This window comes from Sitophilus oryzae, unplaced genomic scaffold, assembly GCF_002938485.1.
Source record: "Sitophilus oryzae breed Bouriz unplaced genomic scaffold, Soryzae_2.0 scaffold_1297_pilon_pilon, whole genome shotgun sequence".
Lineage (NCBI taxonomy): Eukaryota > Metazoa > Arthropoda > Insecta > Coleoptera > Curculionidae > Sitophilus > Sitophilus oryzae.
Window position 1 is genome coordinate 12056932 of NW_022145945.1, and position 26119 is coordinate 12083050.

General features: G+C 34.0%; 1 protein-coding gene across 1 annotated transcript in view; it reads left to right on the forward strand.

Annotated features, from left to right (window-relative positions):
* LOC115874798 overlaps positions 1–26119 on the forward strand; it is a 56598-nt gene that overhangs the window by 16724 nt on the left and 13755 nt on the right. Inside the window, exons 12-14 of the mRNA XM_030890081.1 lie at positions 17581–17749; positions 24133–24577; positions 25844–26042. Of these exons, the coding sequence (XP_030745941.1) occupies positions 17581–17749; positions 24133–24577; positions 25844–26042 (813 nt within the window). The remainder of the gene's footprint in view (positions 1–17580; positions 17750–24132; positions 24578–25843; positions 26043–26119) is intronic.

Below are 26119 nucleotides of genomic sequence, written 5' to 3' on the forward strand. Positions count from 1 at the left end.
CCTGAATACAATGATATGCCACACTTTATACTTTTTTTGTTTTGGGTACCTTAACAGCAACAAAACTATTTAATTATTATTTAAAATAATTTCAAGTCCGACTCTGGTTTCTTAAATTATTTAATCTTATTATATTCATCACAACAATATTGATCAGCGTTAATTAACATTGAATAAGGAAAATCGCGAGCCAATTGGAAGATTGAAATAAATAATATTGAGGTCAGGAATTTAAAGATATTATTTTTAACTTTTTTTATTGTGAATTTGAAATCACAGTGTGCGATTTAATAATATACATAATATTAAACGTAGTTATTATAAATTAATCAACTTACTACAAACTAGTTTCTAATGTTCTACGTGCTCGAAAAGATTACTACCCTCCCTATTGCACAAACTTATTTTTTGTTCAATTTTTTTAGCTCTTTGAACTTTCTTCTTATACTTCCGAATGCATTTTGTACCTACTCTTTATTGTAAATGTTGAGATAATTGATTTCCCTTTTACAAATGACGTCAAGTAATGTAGCCCCTTGGCGATAGGTCCAGGAACCTCGCTGGTCATTATACTGCTCCACCATTTCCAATCCATCTTCCGGGAAAATGATTTGATTGTTTATATTATATTTATATTAATTATTTTATATTATTTTATTGCATTTGATTTTCCGTATACAATGTTTTACCTCACATTAAGTTTGAAAGCTTATCAATACTGAAACGATGAATAGATTAAATATTAAAAAAAACAGAGCCGGACTTGAAATTAATTTAAATAAATTGTGTTCAAATATCAAAACAAAAAAATATATTAAGTGTGGCATATCATTGTACTCAGGAGACCGAGTTCTTTCAAAATGTGAAATAAAAAATGCAGGTCCGTATTTAAAAAAATTAAGTTGGTCTCTGTATCTCACAAATTATCAGCTAATTTAAAAATCTAAAAATACTGTCAAATAGCCCTAATGAAGTGGCTATGAGAATGTGTAATTAGTTTTTTGATTTTCTAAAAAGTAACGACAAGAAAAAGTAAAATAGATTTTCAAAAAAATAAGTTTTTTCCAATAAACTCAGCAATCCTTGAATTTTTTTAACCTTTTTTCATGGCATCTTGGTGAACATCCCAAGGCGCAACTTTGCCCCAATTCAACCATCTTCGTATCTATTACGGTTTCCGAGATACCAATGCTCGTACCTCGAATTTGTAGCACCCTGTATATATGATTGAATATGAGGTTTCATGTTGTATTGCGGGTGTTTAAGGTTTTCCTAGAAAATGAGTATTGGCAATATATTATATATACAATATATACAATATAATATTACAATACATATATACAATATAATATATACTCATCTCATATAGATTTTTTTTATTGGAATATCTCAGCAAAATAAATCATTAATTCACCACAATACACCAAAACACCTTACTGTTGCACTGGACGCGCGTTTAGCTAACCATGTTACCATCATCAGCAGATGATTAAAACTAAACTGAAATCTACAAATTGAGCGTTTGTATACTCGCTCAGTTGGCATTGAGTAGGCGTGGCAACACTATCCAAGCAAGTTAAAACCAACTGAGCATAACAATTAATTACCGAAACTAGAGCAATAGGATCAGAGAACTGAAAGGAATTGGACCGTTGTCTCTGTTCATACTATCTTTACATTTATTAATTTTGACGCTCTCATATGTATCTTGAGAGCCTGTAATTTGAGACTTGTTTAATTAATTTTAAATCATTAATATCTATACAAGGTTCTTTATAACTATATTGTCAAGAAAGGAAACTTATATAAAATAACTTAACATAAATTCATTTTATAAATCAATTCAATATGAAAGGAAATATAAAATGTTTTAAGTTCATTAGCATATCGAGTTTACGAACAAAAGTAAAGTTTTCATAATCAAAATTATAAAGGGGAGTTTACACGGTGCGAGCTAGCGGGTCAGTTGAGAAGGCCAGTAACTATATGCGAGCTACTGTAATCGTTTAAACATATCCGCCGAGTTACTGTCCCGGCAAGTATGAGCAGTTACTGAATGCAAGTAACTTCAACAGTTTTTGATTTTACTGGCCACTTGCCTTCCCTCACCAGATATTAATCTGTAAGTAAGTAGTAATTATGTTAATATAAAACATACTCTTTTTCAAGACTTGCCAAATGACGTGCAAATGACTGCCCAGAAACTTATTATACAGCTACTTTACTTCGTGTAACCAGGTAAGCAGCTGTTCATTTTGTCTCCCACTCGCCAAGTTCAGCTACTGTCTACTGGCTAATCCAGCAACTCGTACTGTGTAGACTCCCCTTAAGCCGAGTTATAAGCATAATTGGCAATTGCAAAAAATATTTCCTTTCAATATAACGAATTTATAAAATCATCAAATCCGCACAACGCGGTCATCACACCGACGCGACGCACAGTGTTGTTGAATAACTTTGATTTTTTTCTCTTAACATATATAATATATCGAGTTCTTTTTTACATTTTATAGTTGCTTCACTCTTTATAATGTTGTTTTTGGGTGTCATTTTTCTTTTCTCTACTAAAGGAAAACATTTGTTAAAATGTGTTAAAACAATTTCTAGAAATAAGTCCCATTGTTTATTTACATGCGAAGGTGGCAGTTTATAAATTGTATCCCATGATATTTCTGTTAAGGATGACTTAAACAATGCTTTATTTTTTTGACTAAATATTCGAATTTTTTCTCTTTTTTTATCTTTATGTTCCGATATAAATTCAATTTTTTGTGCAGTATGATTGGAGATCTTAGTGTGCAATACATAAGTTTTATAATTTTCACTAAAATTGGTAATTATGTTATCGATATAGGTAGAACTGTTTTTGCATATTCTTGTGGGTTCGGTAATAGCATAGTGCAGATTATATGACCGCAAGACCGATAATAGAGCTTGACAACTTCTATTACTGACTAGAAAATCTACATTAAAATCACCAAGAATAAATATACATACAAAGTAAAAGTAAGTAAAGTTAAAGTAACACCTTAACTAGTTTCCAAAAACGTATAAGCCTAGAAGCATCAAATATGAGAAAATTTTTATTATACAGGGTGTCCCAAAAGTAAGGAAGTAATCAACTTTTTATAATACTAGTTTTTTCTTAAGGCTCTCCTTCCCACTGGCGCAAGCCTAGCATTTGTAAGGGTTTGGCTGTCACAAAATGCTGCAAAAACCATGTGACCTTTCACACGAATCTTTTTTTATTTGTTTGTATACATCTTAAGACGTGCTTATAATTATATTTCCTTCCACAAACTCAACTTAAACTGTTTCAAATTTACCCCTAAAACATCTTAAAAAAAGATGATCAAAGCAAAACATCTGAAGGCGGGTAAGGGGACAAATAACTCACAATCTTTAAGATGTTTATTTAAATTTTAATGCTTAAAAAGAGCAAGGGGGGCCGAATTTGCCCCCTTTGCTTATAATATGTACTCTCACTGGGTTAGAGAACGTTTAGTTAAAAAAAAAAGATGATTTTATAAGTAATTTTTTTAGCATTAAATGTATTCAAATCGATTTTAAAACTAATTACGAGCATGTCCGGAACCTTCCTTAATAAAGTGAAACAAAAATTATTTCAAAATATTAAAAAACGTGGTCGCAATTTTGTGACGCCCGACCCTGATCATTGATCATTTTTGCTGCCCGTAATGTGGCGCCTCCACGTGAATTTTGTCGCTAACGCTTTGGAAGGCGGGCAAAGGAAACCAGGTACGTATTCGAATTATTTGGATAAATTATTTTATAACGCTTGTCTCTTACACAATAATTTGAAATTTTTATTTTGTAATAAAACCACACGGCTAACAAAATTTGCGTTGCATCTATTGTGTGTGTATGGTCATTGATCATGATGTAATGTAACAAAACATAAAACAATAAATAATTAATAAGATGGTTTGACCACTGTGAATTAATATTTTATGCTATTAAATTATTTTCACTATGCTTCAGTTGTCATGGTAATGGAAGCCCACAGCGCCATCAGGTGAAATCAGAGAATGCATGGGAGGGGGACGAATAGTCTACGCCGAGCGACTGTTTTTAGTGGAGCGGTTTTACATTAAACATGTCCGATGAATTATTAATCGAAAGTGGACGAGACCATAATCATACTTAATATACGGTTTTTTATAAAAATTTCTTACAAGTACCTAACCTATATTGTTTAATACAGTTATTCAATAACTGAATTAGAAAACCTTCCGATTAAACCCATTTATTTCTCATCTCGTTTTGATTATCTCACATTATTATGGAAATTGAATTTAAATATCGTCAAAAAACTTATCATGTTATTTAATTTTTGGTTTGTTTTGACGTTAGTAATAACAGCTGATAAATAGTCATCCTATGTTACTATGTTCACAGAACACACTAAAGAAGAACGCTAACTCCCATGCATTTTTTAGTTTCAAAACGGTTTCAAATTTGTAAAGAAATCTGTAATCTGTATGTTGAAGTGGCGCCATCTAGCCACCCAGGACATTTTATGTGCATAAAAACCTACAATAAATAATTTAATTTAATTTACAGAAAATTATACCATGAAACATTTTACAAACAAATAAAACAACAGATTAAAAAGTATAATATTTATTATAGTACCAGATTTAAGAACACATAACAAATATCGTTGGAATACAAGAGAAACTGACGTCCATTAGAAATAATGTTTTATTTACCTGTATTTTTTACATATGGACTTTAACAATTGTGTAATATCACATTGTGGAGTTTATGTACAAAAATATGGAGTTGATCATTTTTTTTTGTAAAAATATATGGCGTTGTAAATATTACATTGTTAAAAAATAAAATTCACGAACATTTGGACTTGGTTAGGTTACCTCACCTCACTTTCTTGGATTATTAAATAAAATTGTTAGATAAATCAAAGTCCTTTAACTTAAACCTTACCTTTAATAAAGATCTTAAAAATCAAACACAAAACAAAGTTCAAAAAAATACAAAAATACAAAATCACGATTGTAAAATGAAGATTGCAAAAAACACAGCCAAACAACCAGAAAACAGCGAAACGCACATCTCCGTTCAATTGCAAAACACAACTGAAGAGGAAGGAGGAAGCCGGAAACGGAAAACTGATTTGACATACAGAACAATGACAGAACATAATTAATAGGCCTATTTAGGCAACTATAAAAACAATTTTGTACGCAATTGTTAGGCAACTAGAAAAATTCAAATAAAAATACGCCATCTAGCGCCCCAGGAAATTACTACCCCAAAAAAAGATCGTTCAAGGTCGTATATCTCAGTTGACTGGCCCTGACTATGTTGATCGCTCCGTACAATGTACAAATAGAGAAAATAATATTTATGTTTGAATAAAATATTTGTACATATATCTACCGTATGATAAAAAAAAACGGCGTCCAGTTGGAATATAATCCCATATAAATTTACATATAAAATGACACCGAGCTTCATTTCATGGCCATCGCTGATGCCGTTTCTTTTCGATCATACGGTACTATAAAAACTATATATTTTTTCTTTTTTTAAATTTTCTTTGACTTTTTTTTATTATGTTTTAAGGTTTTAAAATCTTGGTTTTAAGTCATTAGTGAATAAAACGAAACTTTTGTTTACATTTTCTTTAATTATTGACGTTTCGACCAATTTTAATTCGGTCTTCTTCAGAATCTATAATATACAATACTATTTTATCACTAACAATGTGTTTAATATATAATTTTTTCTTACCACAACCGTAGAACATCATTTATACGTATAATATAGATTCTGAAGAAGACCGAATTAAAATTGGTCGAAACATCAATCATTAAACAAAATGTAAACAAAATGTTCGTTTTATTTACTACTGACCTTCCAGACTACTTCTACTGATCTTTTACTACTGACCAAACCAAGATTTTAAAAACTTAAAATAAAAGCTATATACAGGGTGGTCCGAATTGTATTCCGGAAACTTCGGCAGCATATTCCGCAGATAAAAATAAGTAAAAAAGTTCGTATAAAAGTATGTCCTAAAATGCTTAGTTTTGGAGATACAGGGTGTAGAAGTTTCATTTTTATTTCGATTTTTTCTAAATAATTTCTGAAGTAAAGTCAATATTTGAATGAAAATTGGTGTCTGGGAGTTTTTTGACATGAGAAATTTGATTTTGATGTCAATATGGCTCCGACTAGTAGAGGGCGCCACCTACATATTTTTAACCGGTTTGAAGAGTAATAACTTTTCGTCCGTACCTGTATAAAACTACTGAATAAAAAAATATACATGTACGACGTTTTTTACGTAAAAAAAGTCTCTTGGTAAAAATCGCTACGAGTAATGGTTTTCGAGATATTTGGAAACGAAATTATTAATACCCGCCATCATTGACATTAATTAAACATGTTGACTAAATAGTTATTAAATATACTATACGTACTCTCGACCGTCGATCGTGCGACTCCAGTGCGCGGCTACCATCGACTTTCCGACTGATCGTGTCGCTCGCTCGCGCCGATACCCCTTCAGTGCGCGTCCTCCTTAACTTGGACCGGCGCGACTTCAATAAGCAAAAATTAGAGTATAAAATCGTTATATCGCATTAAATAAAGAGATAGTACATGATACAGAGATTACATGATATAATAATTGTTACTACCTATTCTTTTAACAGAGATATTTCTAATAGATTCTAGGATCCACCAATTCGGTCAAAAGACATTTCATGTAGAATTCAGTAAGCTGTTTTTTAGTTTTTTTTCCCAAAAAACTTCATCTTTGAAAATAATTTCGTGTTTAATCCCCAAGGATGTCCACACAGGAAACAACAGAGGGCCAGGGTCACTAAAAACTTTGAATATCTCCAAAAAAAATATTAATATTTCATAAATCTTGTCATCAATTTACAACAAGTAGGCTTTGAAGCATCACAAAACTAAAGCAAATGAATAATGGAATTTTCGTAACATGTCGAAAATCGCTTCCATTGATAGTAAGCTTTGCGAAATGCTATTATATCGTAGCAGAAGAGTCTCAATTTTGTAATTTTTTTAAAACGTATATTTTACAAATATTTTTTTTATGATGAATGTAGTGATAGGGGTAAGTTTTTACTGTTTTTCTGATCTTTCACATTTTAATAATATTTTTCCATATTTCTGCTAGGGTTATTTTTGTTAAAATATATTTTTCAAAAAAAACCTGACGATTTAAAAAAAAATGTAGAAATATCGTATTTTTTTATACATCTCATTCGCTTAGGTAGTCCTTATACTTTTATATCGCGCAAAATAAATCTGCCCCAAACTGCCACCCTGTGTGGTAGAGCATATTGTTTTGTTGGATGCACAGTCCGGCAATAGTGCGTCAGGCATCTGTAGCTCCTAGAATAAAAAAACTTGGGAATTTTGTTTAAGTGCAAACCTAAAGTATGTATGAGGATGTATTTCAGGAAAATATTTTAACTTCTATAGGGTGGCTCAAAAAAGTGTGAGTGGACCGGGATGATTTTTTTAAATGGAACACTCTGTATATTAATGCATTTTTGGCTTCCTTTCTAATCATTTTACATAATCCTAAGATAAGATGTAAATATATTTGGATAGTTTCAGAGATATTAATAAATTAATAAAAAAATATATATTTTTCAATAAGTTACAAAGTTGATAAAATATTGTATTTTCAAAATAATTACAAATAAAATGAAGGTACAGCTCTTATCATTTTTATGCAATTGCCTCAAAAGTCTTAAAAATCGATTTTTAAGAAAAAACTAGTTTTATAAAAAAGTTCATTACTTTTGACTTTTGAGACACCTTGTATAACAAAATTTTTTACGATATTATGATGCTTCTAGGCTCATACATTTTTTGGAAACTAGTTAAGGTGTGACTTTGACCTGAATCTACGAAAATATGATTTTTTTATGTGGGTTAATATTGTAACACCCTGTATAAACCATTTCCTATGGACTAATAATTGTTAATTTTTTCATATTTTGTAGTTTCGAGAAGAATCGAGTTCCACTGGAATGGAGTAGTACAAACATACATACAGCCGTTACTCGCTGACGAGTATTCGACACACATAAAGAAGATGGTCACGCAAGGCGTGATAATAGGCAAAATACCCCCTCAGTCGGATCTCCGGGAGGGGGTCCTCCCGGAGATCCGACTGAGGGGGTATTTTACCTCCGGACGATAATTTTGTCCCACTCGAATGTTCCATCATTGCTGTGTGTAAGCTGCGTGAAAAGGTTTAACTGTGGCGGTTACGTTGCCGCACAGTTTTGGCTGTAACTGTAGCACGGGATGGCTATGGCACAGTGATGACTGCGACGATAGTTCCCTTGTGCTACGTTCTCGGCCGGCTAGGTGTATTTTATTACTCCTTTTCCCCAGAAGATGGTACGTTTGAGGGTTGTATAAGGTTATACCGCCTATACTCGGACGTCAGAGCCTCGTTTGTGTTAACAGGGTGCACCACGTGAAGGTGAGGTTGACTTTTGGGTAAGCTAGGCTATATGTATCGCTTCAATACCCCTTGCACCCCAACCGGAGGCAACATGTCGCGGAGTAGTACATACGAGAACAATCGAAACCTTCTCTATGCACCTAACGATCTATGGACTATTCGAGAAATCTTTAGCTGTGGGTATAAAAGCCGGCGGCTGGGGCCTAAAGAGGGCAGACATAAATAGACGAGTACAGTTGACGCGCTAAAATTCAAAATAAATTCTTTCTAGATAAATAGTTATAAATCGTTTGTAAATAGTTCTTTAAGTCTTTTATCGTTATTGTTTTTTGTTAATTAGTGTTAAATAAATTGTGACTTTCTATCCACACGGAACCGAGGAAAAACGTAACAATATTTATAAAAAAAAAATAAAACTCAACAATCAGAAAGAAAAAAGCAAAAAAGATAATATTGATTGGATCTGGGACAATTCAAATGTACCAAAAACTTTGCCAGAAACAGTATCAATTGATTCTGACTGACGAATCTGACGATGATTTACCATTAATAAAACTAATAAATCAAATCTAAATTTGTTTGTTGTTAGTTTTAGAATAACTGTTTATTTTTTGAATTTCTGTTTATTTTTTAGAATTTCCGTTTATTTCTTAGAATTCCTGATTATTTTTTAAAATTTCCGTTTATTTTTTAGAATTTCTGTTTATTTTTTAGAATTCCTGTTTATTTTTTAGAAGTTCTGTTCATTTTTTTGGAATTTCTGTATATTTTTATATATAATGTGTTCTTTTTTTATAAATTGGATTAGGATCGAAAGAAATCAACAGAAGTCCTTTGTTTTAAATTTGTCGACGTTTCGCAAAATTTATTTGCATCTTCAGGACACTACAAAGTTAAGAGAGCAAAAAATACAATCAAATAAAAGTTTTTTCAAAAATTTTAACAAACAACTTAAAATACATATCAGTGGAATTCCACACATATACAATTGGTAAAACTACCCTAATGTTAACAATTAAATAAAATATATGTATATGTTACTCACATTTAAATCTGGACTTTCTTAGTCATATCCATTAATACACGGATGGTATAGAGGGGAGTGGTATATATCCCTTTTTTCCTTTTAAAACACATAACACACTTACATAAAAAAAAACATATAACACAATTATGTATAGAGAAATATCACGAAAATCTTTTCCTTTCACAGACAAGCAGTGCAGATGTACCTACGTTGACCGTATACAGAGAGCAACTAATTCTAGTTGATAAAATACTAATATAATTTTTACCTGGAGATAAAGAACAGTTGAAAAAAGAAACATATAAAAATATTATTTGGATTTAAACCATTATTTTGAAGTTATATTATTTAATTTTTGAAAGAATATTAAAATATGCTGTACTCAGGTTTTCTACGTCTGTTCTTTTATTAACGCAATTTTTGTTTTTTTGGATTTCTATCATCTCTGCAAATAATCTTTTCTTATAATTAGATTGTGTTTGTAAAATAGTGGTATTGTCAAAATCGAAGTTATGGCCTGTCTCTATTTTGTGTTCTACTAATGCGGTAGGATTAGATTTCAAAAGAAAGTTCCTTTGATCATTTTTATGTTCATTCAATCTTTGTTTTAAATATCTACCGGTCTGCCCAACATAGCTTTTAGGACATTGAGTACAAGGAATGTTATATATTATGCCGGTTTCAGTTCTTTTTTATTCTTTGATTTTGTTTTTGAAAAGAACCGTCTCTTTATGGTGTTATGACTCCTTGTTGTAATTTTTATTTTTTCCTGTTTTTTTGTAGTATGACCCTTAAATGTGTTTTTAATTTGTTCTGACAGACAGTCGATATAAGGTATTTTACAATAAACTTCTCTATCATTTTGGTTAGTAGATTTTACAACGGTTTTCTTGTTAAGAATTTTTTTAATCATAGATATTGGATAATTATTTTTAATCAACATGCTTTCGATATATTTTAAATTTTTATTATGAAAATTAATTGATGATAGTGATGTAGCTCTGATTTTCAGGTTATTAATAACATTAATTTTTTGTTTCAAAGAATGTTCGGAGGAATAATTGAGAAATCTCTCAGAGAATGTCGGCTTGTGATACCAATCTGTCTCTATTAATTGATTGTGTCTAATTAGTCTCACGTCAAGGAATGCTATGCTGTTGTTTATTTCTTTCTCCAATGTAAATTGTAGTTTAGGGTGATAACAATTAAATATGTCTAATATACTTTGTTCTTGATTAATAGGAATTGAAGTTATAATATCATCAACATAACGTTTAAAAAACGGCAATTGAAAAGGAAGTTTTTTAATACATTGATCCTGTAAATCCTGCATAACTAAATCAGAACAAATCGGTGATAAACAATTACCCATTCCCAGTCCATATATCTGTTGATAAAACTCATCTTGGTATTGAAAGTAGTTGTTATCAAAAATAAATGTTAACAGTTCAACAAATCTATGTAAGGGAATTTTTATTTCATTTTCTATAAGATGCCATTTCTTATTAACTATATTAATTACTATATCTGTAGGAATGTTAGTAAAAAGTGATATAACGTCCAAAGATATGAGTTGATAATCTTTAGGTAATTTAATGCTTTTTATATCATTAACAAATTCAAATGAATTTCGGACATAACTGTCGTTCTTGACAAACATACCATTTAAAAGAGATGCTAAAAAACCTGTCAGAGAGTACAGAGGTGATCCCACAAACGATACTATGGGTCTGAAAGGTCGATTATTTTTATGTATTTTTGGCTGAAAATAAATCTTCGGTGGATTAGCAGCACCAGTTTTTAATTTCTTACCTTGCTCGTTGTCAATAAAACCTTCTCTTACTAAAGTGTCAATAATTTTTTTGTTTTTATTTTGAACTGTTATCGTTGGATCTTTTTTTAATTTTTTATATGTCGTTTCATCTCTTAGAATATTTTGAGATTTTTCTAGATATTCAGTTCTATTAATGATAACGGTAGTATTACCCTATCTGCCTTTAATACTAATATATTATCTTTATTCTTACTAAGAAAAATAGCCGTTTGTTTTATCATGTTTTGAAATTGCTTTCTTTGAAAACTTAAAGGCTTATTGGAACGAACAAAGTTTGTTGTAACATTTATACATTGATTTCGTATTTGAATGCTCGTCTCGTCTTCGAACATATCTAAAATATACTCCAAATCTATAATTAGGTCTTTTAAAGGTTCATTTCCTTTTTCGTAAGGTAAATTAAAATTTTCTCCTAAACTTAGTATATACTGTACCTCATTTGGTACATCTACATCACTGTGATTTACAATCCATTTATTATTTACTTCGACCCTTTGTATAGGATTTTGTAATTTAACAAGTTTATTGAACTTATTTATTTGTTTGGCTTTTATTTTTTTTAATTGATTACAATAAAACTTTTCTTGGCTATTCTTAAATCTATCAAGATCTGATGTATTTAAAGTGTTTTTCAGATCATTGACAGCTAATATTTTGTTAGATTCTAATTGTATTTTTATATAGTTTTGTTTAAATGTTGTTCCTATTATGTGCAAAATAACAATAATTAAGTTGAAATAAAAATATTTGCTTGAGCTCTTGATATTACTTGATACTAAACGCAGTTTTACATAAAAAATAAAAACAAAAATAAATATCAAAACTTGATATATATCGGATATATATCCGATATTTGATATTTATATAGATATCATGATATTTGCCAACCATGCCGTGGACCCTGGATTTATCGAGAGATTCGCAAGTGCAAGTAGTCGATGCACCGCCTTCTGTTAGTTTTAAAGCTACCTCGTCTCTTCGGATTCCCCGCAGGTGTTAGAGTTTGTCTAGGGAAGGGAAGCCTTAAGACTTTTGAGGTAATTGCATAATATAACAGCTGTACCTTCATTTTATTTGTAATTATTTTGAAAATACAATATTTTATGAACTTGCTTAGTAACTTATTGAAACATAAATACTTTTTTTTATTTATTTACTAATATCTCTGAAATTATCCAAATATATTTACATTTTATCTTAGGATTATATAAAGTGATCAGAAAGGAAGCCAAAAATGCAATAATATACAGAGTGTTCCTTTAAAAAATTAATCCCGGTCCACTCACACTTTTTGAGCCACCCTATAGAAGTTAAAATATTTTCTTGAAATACATCCCCGTACATACTTTAGGTTTGCACTTAAACAAATTCCCCAAGTTTTTTATTCTAGGAGCTACAGATGCCTGACGCACTATTGCCGGACTGTGCATCCAAACATTAATGTTAAACAATTATTATTATTAAAATTGAACAATATGCTCTACCACACAGGGTGGCAGTTTGGGGAAGATTTTTTTGCGCAACATAAAAGTATGAAGACCACCTAAGCGAATGACATGTATAAAAAAATTACGATATTTCTACATTTTTTTAAAATCGTTCATAAATGTAGAAAGTTTTTTTTTGAAAAATATATTTTAACAAAAATAACCCTAACAGAAATATGGAAAAATATTATTAAAATGTGAAAGATCAGAAAAACAGTAAAAACTTACCCCTATCATCTACATTCATCATAAAAAAATATTTGTGAAATATCCGTTTTAAAAAATTACAAAGTTGAAACTCTTCTGCCGCGATATAATTGCATTTCGCAAAGCCTACTATCAAGTGAAGCGATTTTTTTTGGAGATATTCAATGTTTTCAGTGATACTGGCCCTTTGTGCGGCGTCATATAAATTTGCCACCTGCAATTTACGTAGAAAATTCGCTCAGCTTTTTATCGAGTATGTCATATTAAAATCGGATTTCAATTTATTTCATTCTAGGATCGCTTGCGATCGCCGCACAGTGGATCGAGGTATAGGGATATAGCGGTCATAAATAGAAAAAAATACTTTAATAAGTAATTTGTAGCCCAGCTGCTTTATTTATGGCGAAAAGAACAATATCTATATATTTTTATAATTTTAATTGAATTTTAGGAAAACGCCGGTCTAATTATGACTGCAAAAATTATTTTTTTGTAAAGCGTGTCATTTAATAATATCGGTAAAGGTACACACCTGTAGATTTACCGTTATCGCTTAGTAATGATTTCTGGTGAACTCCAAAAAATGTTTTTCTTACATTAACAGCCCCACGCCCCCTCCTTTAATGGGTGAACGTGGGGGATGGGGTTTGGGAAATGTTTGGATTGGGTGAGCAAGTGACAGGTGAAAGAGATAAGTTTATAAATTCTTTAAAAATCACTTCTTGTATCACTAGCTGTTTGTTTAGACCTTTCTTAATAAAAAAAAATTCAACTTCCCCCGTGAAAAAATAAAATAACAAGATACTAATTTAACAATGGGATCCAAAAAATATATTATATGCGTGCAGACGAAGAAGTGTTTATAATTTAATTATGTTTATAAAAAAGTTTTATTTTGTAAATCAAGTGATTTCCATACTTAAAAGAAACTTTAAACAATAAGTACCTAAAGTACCTATAAAATTAAAAAAATGTATATTTCACAAAACAAAAAAACTAAACCACCATTACAACTCTGAACGTAAAAGTAGGAAATAATATTTATGTAAGAAAACATATTCTCAACCAACTCAGTAATATCTTCTATAAAATGAGTTCTTTGGCTTCATCATCCAGCTCTAAACATTCACTTTTCTTTCACATATGCTGAAATGCAGCCAAATAAGGATCAGAGGATATCAGGAGACAATTAAAAACATCTTGATTTGTGATATACCGTGAACATTTTCGACTATTAGACAGTTAAAGCAAGGCACAATACGTATACGTATCTCTCGACACGTAACGCAGAAACTTACGTTACGTCTGCCGTTGCGTTGTCGTGTAAACAAGAGTTAAAGCAAGTATTTTGACGTACGTAACGCAAATGGTACATTTGTAATTCTAAATTATTTTGTGAAACAATTTATTTAATTTTAAAATTGAAAATGGATATCTATTATTCCAATGATTCCACATTAAATTTATAAAAGTAATATCGAAAAATGAAGAAAATTATAAATGGAAATTATTTTATTACAGAAAGTAGTCCTTACAACTTAAAATGCTCTTCGTAATAAAAAATATATTGGAAAACAGACACAGCTTTATGATTATTTATTAGATTCCATCTTTTAGAATCCTCATATGGATTTTGGCTATAAGAACTAGCATTTAATTAAATAGATTCCAAAATGAGTTTATTATGATGCTTAATATTTTCATACTAATTTATTGTAATAAAATAGGCCCAGTTCTGTGACACTGGCCCCAAAATTTATGAAATAACTTAATTACTAGCCAGTTGTGGAAATGAGTTGTTTGTGAATTTGTACGTTCGGCATCATTCGGGTGAAAATCGAAACTCCTTCGGCTCGATACGTTTGCGTTTAGTTCGTACGTAAAGACACGTAAAGATACGTACCACGTATCCGTAAACGCAAGTGAATTTCACACTGCGCAAGCGTACATGTCAAACGATACGTTTACGTCTACGTCTTTGGCCGTGCTTTAACTGTCTATTGTCTTTTCTGAAAAAACGTAACTTAAAATTGTGTTGCGGTCTATTGAGAAACATGGACTACTTCAAATAAATATATCACATGAATAGGCAGAATTCGGCAGACCATTTTTTGTTTATAAACAAATACATTCCTCAAACAATATTATTTGCGATAAGAGGAAACGTCGATAAGCGTCGATAGTATTTTTTTGGTATTTTGAAAACTATAAAAATATGGATAAAAACGACGTTTAAAAAAACATGAAAAAATAATACATAATAATAATTTCAGAACTTTCTTAGTAATAGTCCAAAAGTAGAGAAAACCTTTTCTTTAAAATATAAAAAATAATAATCATCTCGGGTTTGTTAAAGCCTCCAGGAATATTTAGATTCTTATTTGCTATCACTAAGCGAAAAAGACAATTACATGTGATGGGTTTAAGAGAAAAAAAAAACGTGGGTTTAAGAGAAAAAAAAATGAACGTAATTGATGTATTCAATTATTTTCTGTCACTTCCTGTTTTACCGTCACTACAAATTTTGATTTTTAAATGGCACCCTCGGTACTTTTTTACTTTATTCGATAGAAAAAGAAACTCTGAATCGAATGACATATCGTATGTCAACTTTTAACATATTCGCTCAAAAACAAATTGTATTTTAAATTTCAATCTAGAGTGCCATAGCTGTGTTAAAAACAATAATTTTTAATCAAGGAGCCTTGGAAAAATAGATTTGATCGTCTAATATCTTTAATGTCTTGTCCTGGGGCGCTATTCTGTAAAATCGTCGGTATCGGTAAGTTACGAAAGCTCTCGATACGTATTTGTATATAGTAAAAATTTGTTATTTGTTGTTGTCATAGTTACCGATCGGCCCTATGGCAGATATCGCAAATTTGTACCGACGAAAATCGGTATCTCTACCGTGCCCTTGTTAACCCCACGCTAGAGATACCGAGAGTCCTCGGTACAAATTTGCTATAATGACAGCTAAAACTATGACAACAAAATCAACACGACGCTCATTGGTCGTACGTACCGATAGCTGTCGGAATAGCGCCCCTGGTCGGTTATAAAACGCTCAAATCGTATTTTTAATCATATCTCAATTTTTTCAAATGGAACGAGGGTGGCTCATTAGCATATTTGGAAAAACCATTTTTTTATGAATAATTTGATACCATACACTTGGTATTTCGAGTCAAATTGTCGTTATGAACCGTATGTTACAATTTTAAATAAACCATATATGCGAAAGTGTCAAAAGTTGACATATGATATGTCATTCTATTGAGAGTGTCATTTTCTATTGAATAAAATAAAAAAATACCGAGGGTATTATTAAAAATCAAAAGTTGTAGTCATTTCCTGTGAAACCGGAAGTGACTGAAAACAATTCAATATGTCAATCAATCCTAATTTATGTCATATACTAACATACCAAAATCTCGTTGTTTTATCTGAAAAAGTTGTAGGGGTGAGCCACTCTTGAGACGCATCCGGTATAGAAAAAATACCACTACATGCAGATATATTCCTGATGAGTCATATAATAGTATTGAACATAATTTAGCTAGTTTAAATTTCTTAGTTCATAGATTACTTGGTTTTCCACTTGCCAATGAAAGATTTGAAATAGAAAGAAATTACATTAGAGTTGTAGCGGGTATGCAAATATGTAATATGTAATGGGTATTCTCCTTCATTAGTCAATAAAATCATTAGAAAACGTAGGCGATATAAGTTTGCGATTTCTGAAAATTTGGCTTTTCAAGTGGAGAAAGATACGTCAAAATATTTTTCAATACAGTTTGATAGAAAGTTATCTAGTGGTTTAAAAAGACACACTGGAACTGGACACCACCTCCACTGGAAAGGTCGGGTATTTATGAAATTTCGTGTAAAGATTGTCATCAGAAATATGTTGGGCAAACTAGAAGATCAATATTAATTAGATATAAAAAACTCAGATAAGATACGGTAGATCGGATAAATCTTGCGTTGCTCAGCCTATTGTTGATAATGAACATTGCATAGATGCAATGTTCTTTATCAACAAATTAACATTAATTAAACAGGTCTCAAATTACAGGCAAATAGATGCGTATGAGAGCGTCAAAATTAATAAATGTAAAGATAGTATGAACAGAAACAACGGTCCAATTCCTTCCTGCTCTCTGTACCTATTGTTATAGTTTCGGTAATTAATTGTTCCGCTCGGTTGGTTTCGACTCGCTTGGCAAGTTTTGCCACACTTACTCGATGCCAATTGAGCGAGTATATAAACGCTCAATTTGTAGATATTAGTTTAGTTTTAACCATCTGTTGATGATAGTAACATGGTTAGCGAAACGCGAGTTCAGTGCAAAAGTAAAGTGTTTTGGCGTATTGTGGTGAATTAGTGTTTTATTTTGCCGTCTAACGCCAAGGTTTTCCAACCCTCAACTGTAATGGAATCTATCAGCACAATATTATAGTTTTATAAGTTTATAAAAAAGAATTGAAGAAAAAAATATTAACATGTAAATTTTTTTAGGACAATTTAGAAGAATCAAATGTTAGTTCAGTTCCAACAGTAAAATCGAATGTGAGGAAAGAACCTTCTGGAGCAGAAAAAAAGAAAGCAAAACTAAGGAAAGAGTTTGTGGCTAATTTATCGATAGCCACACCTGAGGATGCAGAAAGTGAGAAGCACAAAAGTGAGAGTAAGTACCAGATTCTTAAGAATAACAATAATTGTTCTTTATTACCAACAAAGTACATCACATAGCAGCAGATCTGCAAGCTCGCAGAAAACTTAGAATGTTGAATGTTTTGGAGGGGGGTTACCCGACCTTACAGATCTATTGTGTGTTCTCCTTTCTCGAGTTATAACTTATCATACAGGCTCAGGGCTTTAACAAAAGCCAGTATCTGAGACGATTCTACAGAGGCCAGCTCTCCATCCTCGACATCAGCCGTACCAAAGTTTATGGTACGAATGGTCGTCTCGGCGCACTCAGGGATAAGGTGTTCTGGTGTTTTCCCATTTTCCCCACAGAATCTGCATTCGCCGTTGTTTCTCAGCTTCAGCCTACTGAGATGTTCGTTGAGGAGACAGTTAGAAACCCCGTGACAATCCGAAGTTTGTTTTTATTTAAATCAAGGAAAACCTTTGATTTTTCTGGGTAGTAAGTTCTGAGGAACTTTTTCGAGTGTCTTGTCCGTTGGAGGATACACATTCCAAGTTACAGATGGAGTCTTCCAGATTCTTCAGTTCCGCTTTCAGTTGGTTCCCGTTTGAAAAACAGAACGGTTCTGGTCCAGTTAGTGGAGTGTTCGCTCCTTTCCTAGCTAGCAGGTACCCAGAGTAGGAGGACTTTATTTTCTTTGCCTAATTTGTTGAGCTTCTCTAGGCATTCTTTTACCAACTTCGAATTGATGGTTACTGAGTGGATTGCGTGCTGCTTGACTACCGGATAGGATAGCTATTTCCTGTTTTCGATAGTTCCTATCTAAGATAAATTGTACGCATCTTTCGATAGCGTAAATTTCTGCCTGAAGGATACTGGGGGTTTCGGCCCAAATACCCCTATCCCTGTCCCTGCTTTGGTTTTGTAAACATCCAACAAATACCACGTTATGGTATGGTTTATTATATGCTCAGTAAGCGCCCTGCCAATCATTTTTATTACTCAATACAACAGTGAGGTGTTTCTCAAAGTTGTAAATTCTTGGTATGTCATCAACTGGGAGTTGGAGAAGTGGAATTTTCTTTTTGAGGGTGTTCCAAACCCCTGACCTGAAAATTCTCCCAGTACTGTTACCGTCAATGACCATTCTAATCATTGTCGCATTGGCATTACTACCGACAACAATGTGCAGTGGTGTTAGGTCTAAAATGACCTCCATTGCTGCTGTTGGACATGTTCTCATGGCACCCGTGATGCAGATATGCCAGTCAGCTACTTTGCACAGGTTTTGCCTTGCTGTACGTTGCTCTAGTTTTATATACTAAGCAACTGCTCCATAAGTAATCATGGGTCTTACTATCATGGTATACATTCAGCGCAGAATGTTAGGGGCGCAGCCCCACCTATTTTCCGCCAGTTTTTTGCATATCATGAGAGCCTTTGTGGCTTTACTGGTAATGTTCTTAATATGCCTGTTCCAGAGAAGTTTACTATCCAAGGTTATTCCCAGATATTTCACTTCCTGTGATGGCAGTATTTCCTTTCCATCTAGATGGATTCATTTTCAAGATTTTCAAACTTCGCTTTCTGGTGAATGGCACTACCACGGTTTTATCTGAATTGATACTCGGCCCGACAGTCCTGCACCATCTCTCATCGATGCGTAGTCCTCTTTGGATAATATCACAGAAGGTGCCTTCATGTTTTCCCCGTGCAATCACCCTATGCAGTGTATTCCCGCTAGAATTAATTCTTCCAGTAGTTCATCCACTACCAAGCTCCACAGTAGGGGGGGTCACTCCACCTTGTTTTGACTTGTTCCTTGACTTGTTCTTTGCATTGTTTGAACAATTACAGTTTTGGTACCTATCTCAGCCTCTGCTGTTCGTGTTGAGAGCATTTTCCAAAACCAGCGAATTATCGTACTCAGTTCACCCTTCTCGTTTCAAGAGATCGCTTGACCACCTTGTGAGGTATATTGTTAAACGCCCCTGCAATGGCAAGTCCAAGAAAGCACAAAGTGCTGTTTCTTTGTTATTCAAGTTTGCCTGTATTAGCTCAGTTAACTGGTGCAGAGCAGTTTCTGTGGATCTGCCCACTCTATATGCATGCTGACTATCGTGCAGTGGTTTAGCCTTTGATGATTTACTCTAATATAGTTGTCCACTACTTGAACGCTGTGAGACTAATAGGCCTAAATGATTTGGGGTGAGCCCAGTCAGTTTTGCCTATTTTGGGTATGAAGATTACTTTCGCTCTTCTCCAGATGGTTGGTATGTATCCCATAGCTAAGCTGCTTCTTGTAATGTTTAATAGATGGTATGTAGCTATTTCCTGACCCTTCTTTAGAAGGGCAGGAAAAATCCCATCTATTGGGAATAAAATTTAAAATAAACTAACTCTTTCTATGTTATTTTTTTGTTAGAATGGGCATAATCAAGAGGGCTACTGATACCGTGTTGTAAAAATGAGGTAATTAAGGGCTTATTTTTTGGTATTTATTAAAATTTTGCTAATATCTTCGGTTTGAAAGAAGATATCAAGATGCGGTTTTCGCTGACTTTTTAAGTTTTTACTACTCTTTACTATCAGCTAAAATTGCATATACTATCGTATTTAATTTTTTTGAAAAAACGCGCTGTTTGTTAAATTGTAAGAAAGCGCCCCCAAGCGTCTACGTTCAAAACCTTAATATTATTATTTTTATGGTATAATATAGAGTAAGAAACGCTCTTTTAAACGAGCCCTCGTTTGTTGGATTCTGATCTTCCAGTCCGGAGTTATTAACATATAAATAAAGATAGATCTAACTTTCCCCCACCACTTTATTTTAGCAGATAGGGGAAAATGGTTCTAATAAAAAAAATCCAAAATTTACTGAAGATTATAAAGCTATCCTTTATACTACCCCATTATCTAGTCAAAATTCTGTAAAAATTCTATTTTCTTATTTTCCATAGCAGTTGCGCCCCCTAGCGGCCGTTTTACAAACTTGAAAATAATTTCCAGCAATTTCTCATAGCCCCTTTAGTTAAAAATATTTTTTTCCGCAAGCTCTACGACTTTCCGAGATACGGCCGAGAGCTATTCTTAGTGGGACACCCGGTACAGTTGTACAGTTTTATTTGTAATAAATAGTGTTAATGTTTGCTCGTTATAATGTTTACATCGAGTATACTCGTTGTAACCGACCCTCGCAAAAATCGCATAGAGCGAGCGTTCGCATTAGGGCATTCAATGGGCTTTGAACAGCTCAGTTAACTGGTACAGAGCAGTTTCTGTGGATCTGCCCGCTCTATATGCATGCTGACTATCGTGCAGTGGTTTAACCTGTAGATGATTTACTCTTATATGGTTGTCCACTACTTTCTCCATCGTTTTTAATATGAACGATGTGAGACTAATAGGCCTAAATGATTTGGGGTTAGCCCAGTCAGTTTTGTCTATTTTGGGTATGAAGATGACTTTAGCTCTTCTCCAGATGGTTGGTATATATCCCATCGCTAAGCTGCTTCTTGTAATGTTTAATAGATGGAGTGTAGCTGTTTCCTGACCCTTCTTTAGAAGGGCAGGAAAAATCCCATCTATTCCTGCTGTTTTATAAGGCTGAAAGGTGTCAATAGCCCATTTCAGTTTTTGTTCTGTTATTACCAGCTTCGCCGTCTCCCAGTCTTCCCTGCGAGGATTGTGGGGTTCGGTCGGAGTTACTTGCGTATCAATTAATAGATATGCTACCTGGAAAGTGTGTATGAAGTAGGAGGTTAGCTCTCTCTCTTCATCTCCTTCCGTGTAGCTTCCGTCAGGTTTCTTAAGTGCCATGTTAGGGATGGCCATAACTTTGTGTAGCCTAGCTGCATAAGTAGTTGAAGTGATGTTTTCGCAAAAGCATCTGAAGTCAGACCGCTTTGCCCTTCTAATCTCCTTATTATACTCAGTTAATTTCTCGGCGTAGAGCTGCCATTCGCCGCTGGGTTTGGCTCTGTTGAAGAGTCGTCGGACCTCCGATCTAAGATTGGCCAGCTTTTTGTTCCACCAGGGCTTGTTACTTTTTTGTATGCCCTTACTTGTGGGGCAACTAGATTCATATGCATCCAATATTGCACCACTGACTTCCTTTGCGTACCATTCTAGATACAGGTGGTTCCTAGCCCTACCTGCATCTATTTGGTCCAGGTTGTCTATGAGATTGGTGTGGTATAGTTCCCAATCGGGTTTTCTTGGATTCCTTCGAATTTCAGTTTGGAGTATGATTCCTCCTAATTTGAACTCGATGATTCTGTGATCTGATGGGAAGGTTCCGTTGAGACCCTCCAATCTTTCACGTAACTAGTTACACTAGCACTTCCGATTGTTAAATCTAATACTTCCGCCCGCGTTTTTGTCACAAACGTGGGGGTGTTCCCTATATTGAGAACTTCAAGATTGTATGCTAAGAGGAATTCTAGTAAACACTCACCTCTAGTGTTAGTATTAGTGCTTCCTCATTGTGCGTATTGGAATCACATCCCAATAGCAGAGGTAGTCGCCGTTGGCTGCAGAATCGCGCGAGCTCCTCTACTTCCGGAGGCGGTGTCTGCCCATCACCCGGAAAGTATGCAGAGGCAATCACGATATTTTTGCTACAATCCTCGATATTAAGTTGAACCATGATTGGAACAAGATCTCGGGTTGTAAATTCTGAAACACATGTGTAGTTAATGTTGTTTCTTATAAGAATACAGGCTCGGGGAAATTCCTGCCTGTTATCATATATTACACTGGAATTTTTTCCAGACAACCCTTTAATTTGTCCCTGGTACACCCAGGGTTCCTGGGCTGGTACCATTACATATTGGTTTTTCTCAAAGAGTCTTGTGATTGTGGCGGAAGACCCTTTTGCATGGTGCAGGTTTATTTGGGATATCCCATGCGTCAGGTTTCTGGGGTAGGTAAGGATCCCCCTGTTGTAGGGAGGACAGGGTATTTCCCATCCCCCCTGGCAACAGATGTTCCTCCTCCGAGGAGTGGTCATCAACCTCCTCCGAGGATATACACCCTTTCACGGTTGGAGTTACGCCATCCGTGTCCTTCACAGTCGAGGAGCTTGTCTCCGGCTGTGGTACTTGTGAGTTGGAGGCTGGAGTATTTGTCTCCATTTTCTCCCCCTCTTTAGCTTGTTCTTTTCTTGGACCTGATACCGGTACCGTCCCGAATCTATAATAGAGGTTATATCCCTCTTTCTCTATTGCCTCCTTGGATTTGAGGTCAATTCCTATTGTGAGGACCTGACCATGGCCCTCCTCCTTCGAGTTGAGGACTCGCCAGCTCGATGTACTCACATTCTCGTTCTGAGCTTGGATAAGGTCTAGCAGGTAGGTGGTGTCTTTCCCCTTGCTTCTTGGCAGAAAGGCCGTGATGGTTGTCCCTTTAGGGATGTTTTCTCTCCTCAGATGCACTATCTATGAGGATCATGCCCACCCTAAAGCGTATCCCCGCAAAGCGCAGCTGACCCACACTTTGTGGATGGTTACGTTGCAATCCGCTCGCTACTACTTCGTCCAGTATCGCCTCTTCTAGAGCCGTTTGCTTGTCGGTGGTCAGTGCCACCTCCGGATAATCCTTTGGCAGCACCATGGCATCCTTTGGCAACTAGTGATACGTCCCTGCTTGCCTCCCGGTGTGGGACGGCTTTCCATCCTGGCTTTTTCCTCTCCTTGCCGGAGCAAAATGGAGAGGTTTTCGCTCCCTCTCTTGTCCTTTGGTGGAGATGCGCCAGGTTGTTTCTTGGTTTTTTTTTGCAAGGAGAGTTTTGGCTTTTGTTTCCTCCGGAGCAAGTCCTTCGTGGAGCAGTCGAAGGTATCTCCGTACTTGTGCTCCGCTAAGACCTACTCTCAGCGGATCGTCTAACCCGCCTGGTTGACCCAGGCCGGGTAGACTAAACGGTAGCTTGTGTCGCTTGTTGGGTCTAGAGGTAGACTCCCTACCCTTACTAGAGGATGTGGTAGCTTGTGTACCACTTGTGGAGGCTGGCCTCGCGCAGAATAAATAATATTTGGCGATAAAATTCCGGGAAAACCCGAACCATGCCGAACCGCTCCGAAATGTTCAAAAGCTTTGGGTCGCGACCGTTGCAAGAATAGCGCCAAATAGTGTTTACATTGTCCTTATGGGCACTTTTCAATCTAAACTTGTTTCATTTAAATATGATACAAACTAAAATATATGGGAAACTGAAATTGAGATCTTTGAAAGGACTTTTTCATCGCAACCAGTTATATACAAATTTGTTAGTTAATCTATTTTAGTTAATCTGTTAATCAGTTTTTTATTATACATATAACAGAGAATGAAGTGGTACCAGCGCTTAAAAATAAAATACTAGTTAGTGTTTTTAAATATTTAATGGCAAAAATAAGAATTTTATGTTTTATTTATAGTGTTTGCTCTGGCTTATTATGATAAACTTCGAGAGACTCTAGAATTAGAAGACTACTATAAAGTGATTCAGATTCTTACGGAATTTGAATCGGGTGACGTTATAGACCTCTACAAAAACATACAGTGCGTCCTCAGACCAAAGTACGCGGAACTAGCAGAAGAATTTTTGTATTTTCTTAAAGAAAAGGAAGCTGCAGCTCTGGACCAGTTGATACCATGGATGGAAGTACAAGCCAGGGTCAAGTTTTGCCACAAACTGGAAATATACTTCAAGGACCAGCCAGCTCAACTGAAGAAGATTTATAATTCGTTGGTAGAGTTTTCACAAATGGAGGATGTCACTCTGGAGAAGGTGAAGAATGTGCTTTCCCTTATGCTGAAGGGAAATCCTATACTCATTGATTTATTCCTGCAAAATTTCAAGGATGAAAGACCTCCTACAAGGTAAATGACGGATGTCCAGGGAAAACATGATAAGCGCCAATTTCTTAATTTCAGGGTTTTACAATATTATAGTAGGTCTAACTGGTCCCTACAAAATGTACAAAATCTGCAGGGCAATAACTTGCTAAATCTTATGATATATGCCTAGTAAAAATAGACATACAGGCAAAGAACCTGATAACCACGAGCTATCCAGCGCCAGCGCTCTCCTGTAAATTAATAAAATAGCGCTTATCATGTGAACCCTTCAATTGTAATTTTTAGAATACTGTTACGTTTTTCGTCGGTTCCGTGTGGATAAAATGTCTAATTTATTTAAACACAGTTTATTTCGATTATATACAGGGTGGTCCGAACTGTATTCCGGAAACTTCGACAGCATATTTTGCAGACTTTTTTACTTATTTTTAAGTAAAAAAGTTCGTATAAATGTATGTCCTAAAATAATTAGTTTCGGAGATACAGGGTGTTCAAGTTTAATTTTTATTTCGATTTTTGCCAAATAATTCCTGAAGTAACGTCAATATTTGGATGAAAATAGGTGTCTAAGAGTTTTTTGACATGAGAAATTTGATTTTGATGTCAATATGACTCTTACTTGTAGAGGGCGCCACCTACATATTTTTAACCGGTTTGAAGAGTAATAACTTTTCATCCGTATCTGTATAAAACTACTGAGTACAAAAATATACCTTTACGATGTTTTTTACGTAAAAAAAGTCTCTTGATAAAAATCGCTACGAGTATTAGTTCTCGAGATATTTGGAATCGAAATTATCAATACCGTCATCATTGACATAAATTAAACATGCGTTGACTTGAAATTTGAAATGTTTTTGTGCCAAAAGTTCAACAGATACTGTTTTATCATCATTTTTTCGAAGAAAAATTTATGATTAATTTAAAAAAAATTAAAAGTTTCCAAATTTAAAATTTTCTGTATCTCCGAAAAAAAAAATTTCTGTATCTCTGAAACTAACCATTTTAGGGCATACATTTATACAAACTTTTTACATATTTTTATCTGCAGAATATGCTGTCGAAGTTTCCGGAATACAGTTCGGACCACCCTGTATATGAGAGAAACAGACAATCTAGATTTTACTCGTATTTTCTTGGCCGCCGTTCTCTGTCTTTCTGGCGTTTTCCATTGGTTCGAATGGGGGCGGGGCATTTTATTCCGAGAGCTGAGTCTGCAACAATACATTACTAAAGCATTTTGAATATATAATTTCATATTTTTATTTTTTTGTCCTCTCTTTGAAGCCTATTAGAAGGACCATATGAAAAACTAGACATAAACAAAGAGCTGGCAAGACAGGATGATGAGGAAATCTATGAAAAATTTGTGGTACCTAACACTGAAGATAAATATGGGGGTGTCAACTGTGTATGTCACTGTCATAAAATTGAGGATAACGAGTATAAATCGAGATACAAACATTGTAATTCCTGCGGTCTAAGAGTAAGTATATTATTTATAGTTAAAATATAAAAAAATATATATTTTTCATTTTCTTTGTGTTAATCTGTTCTTTTTAA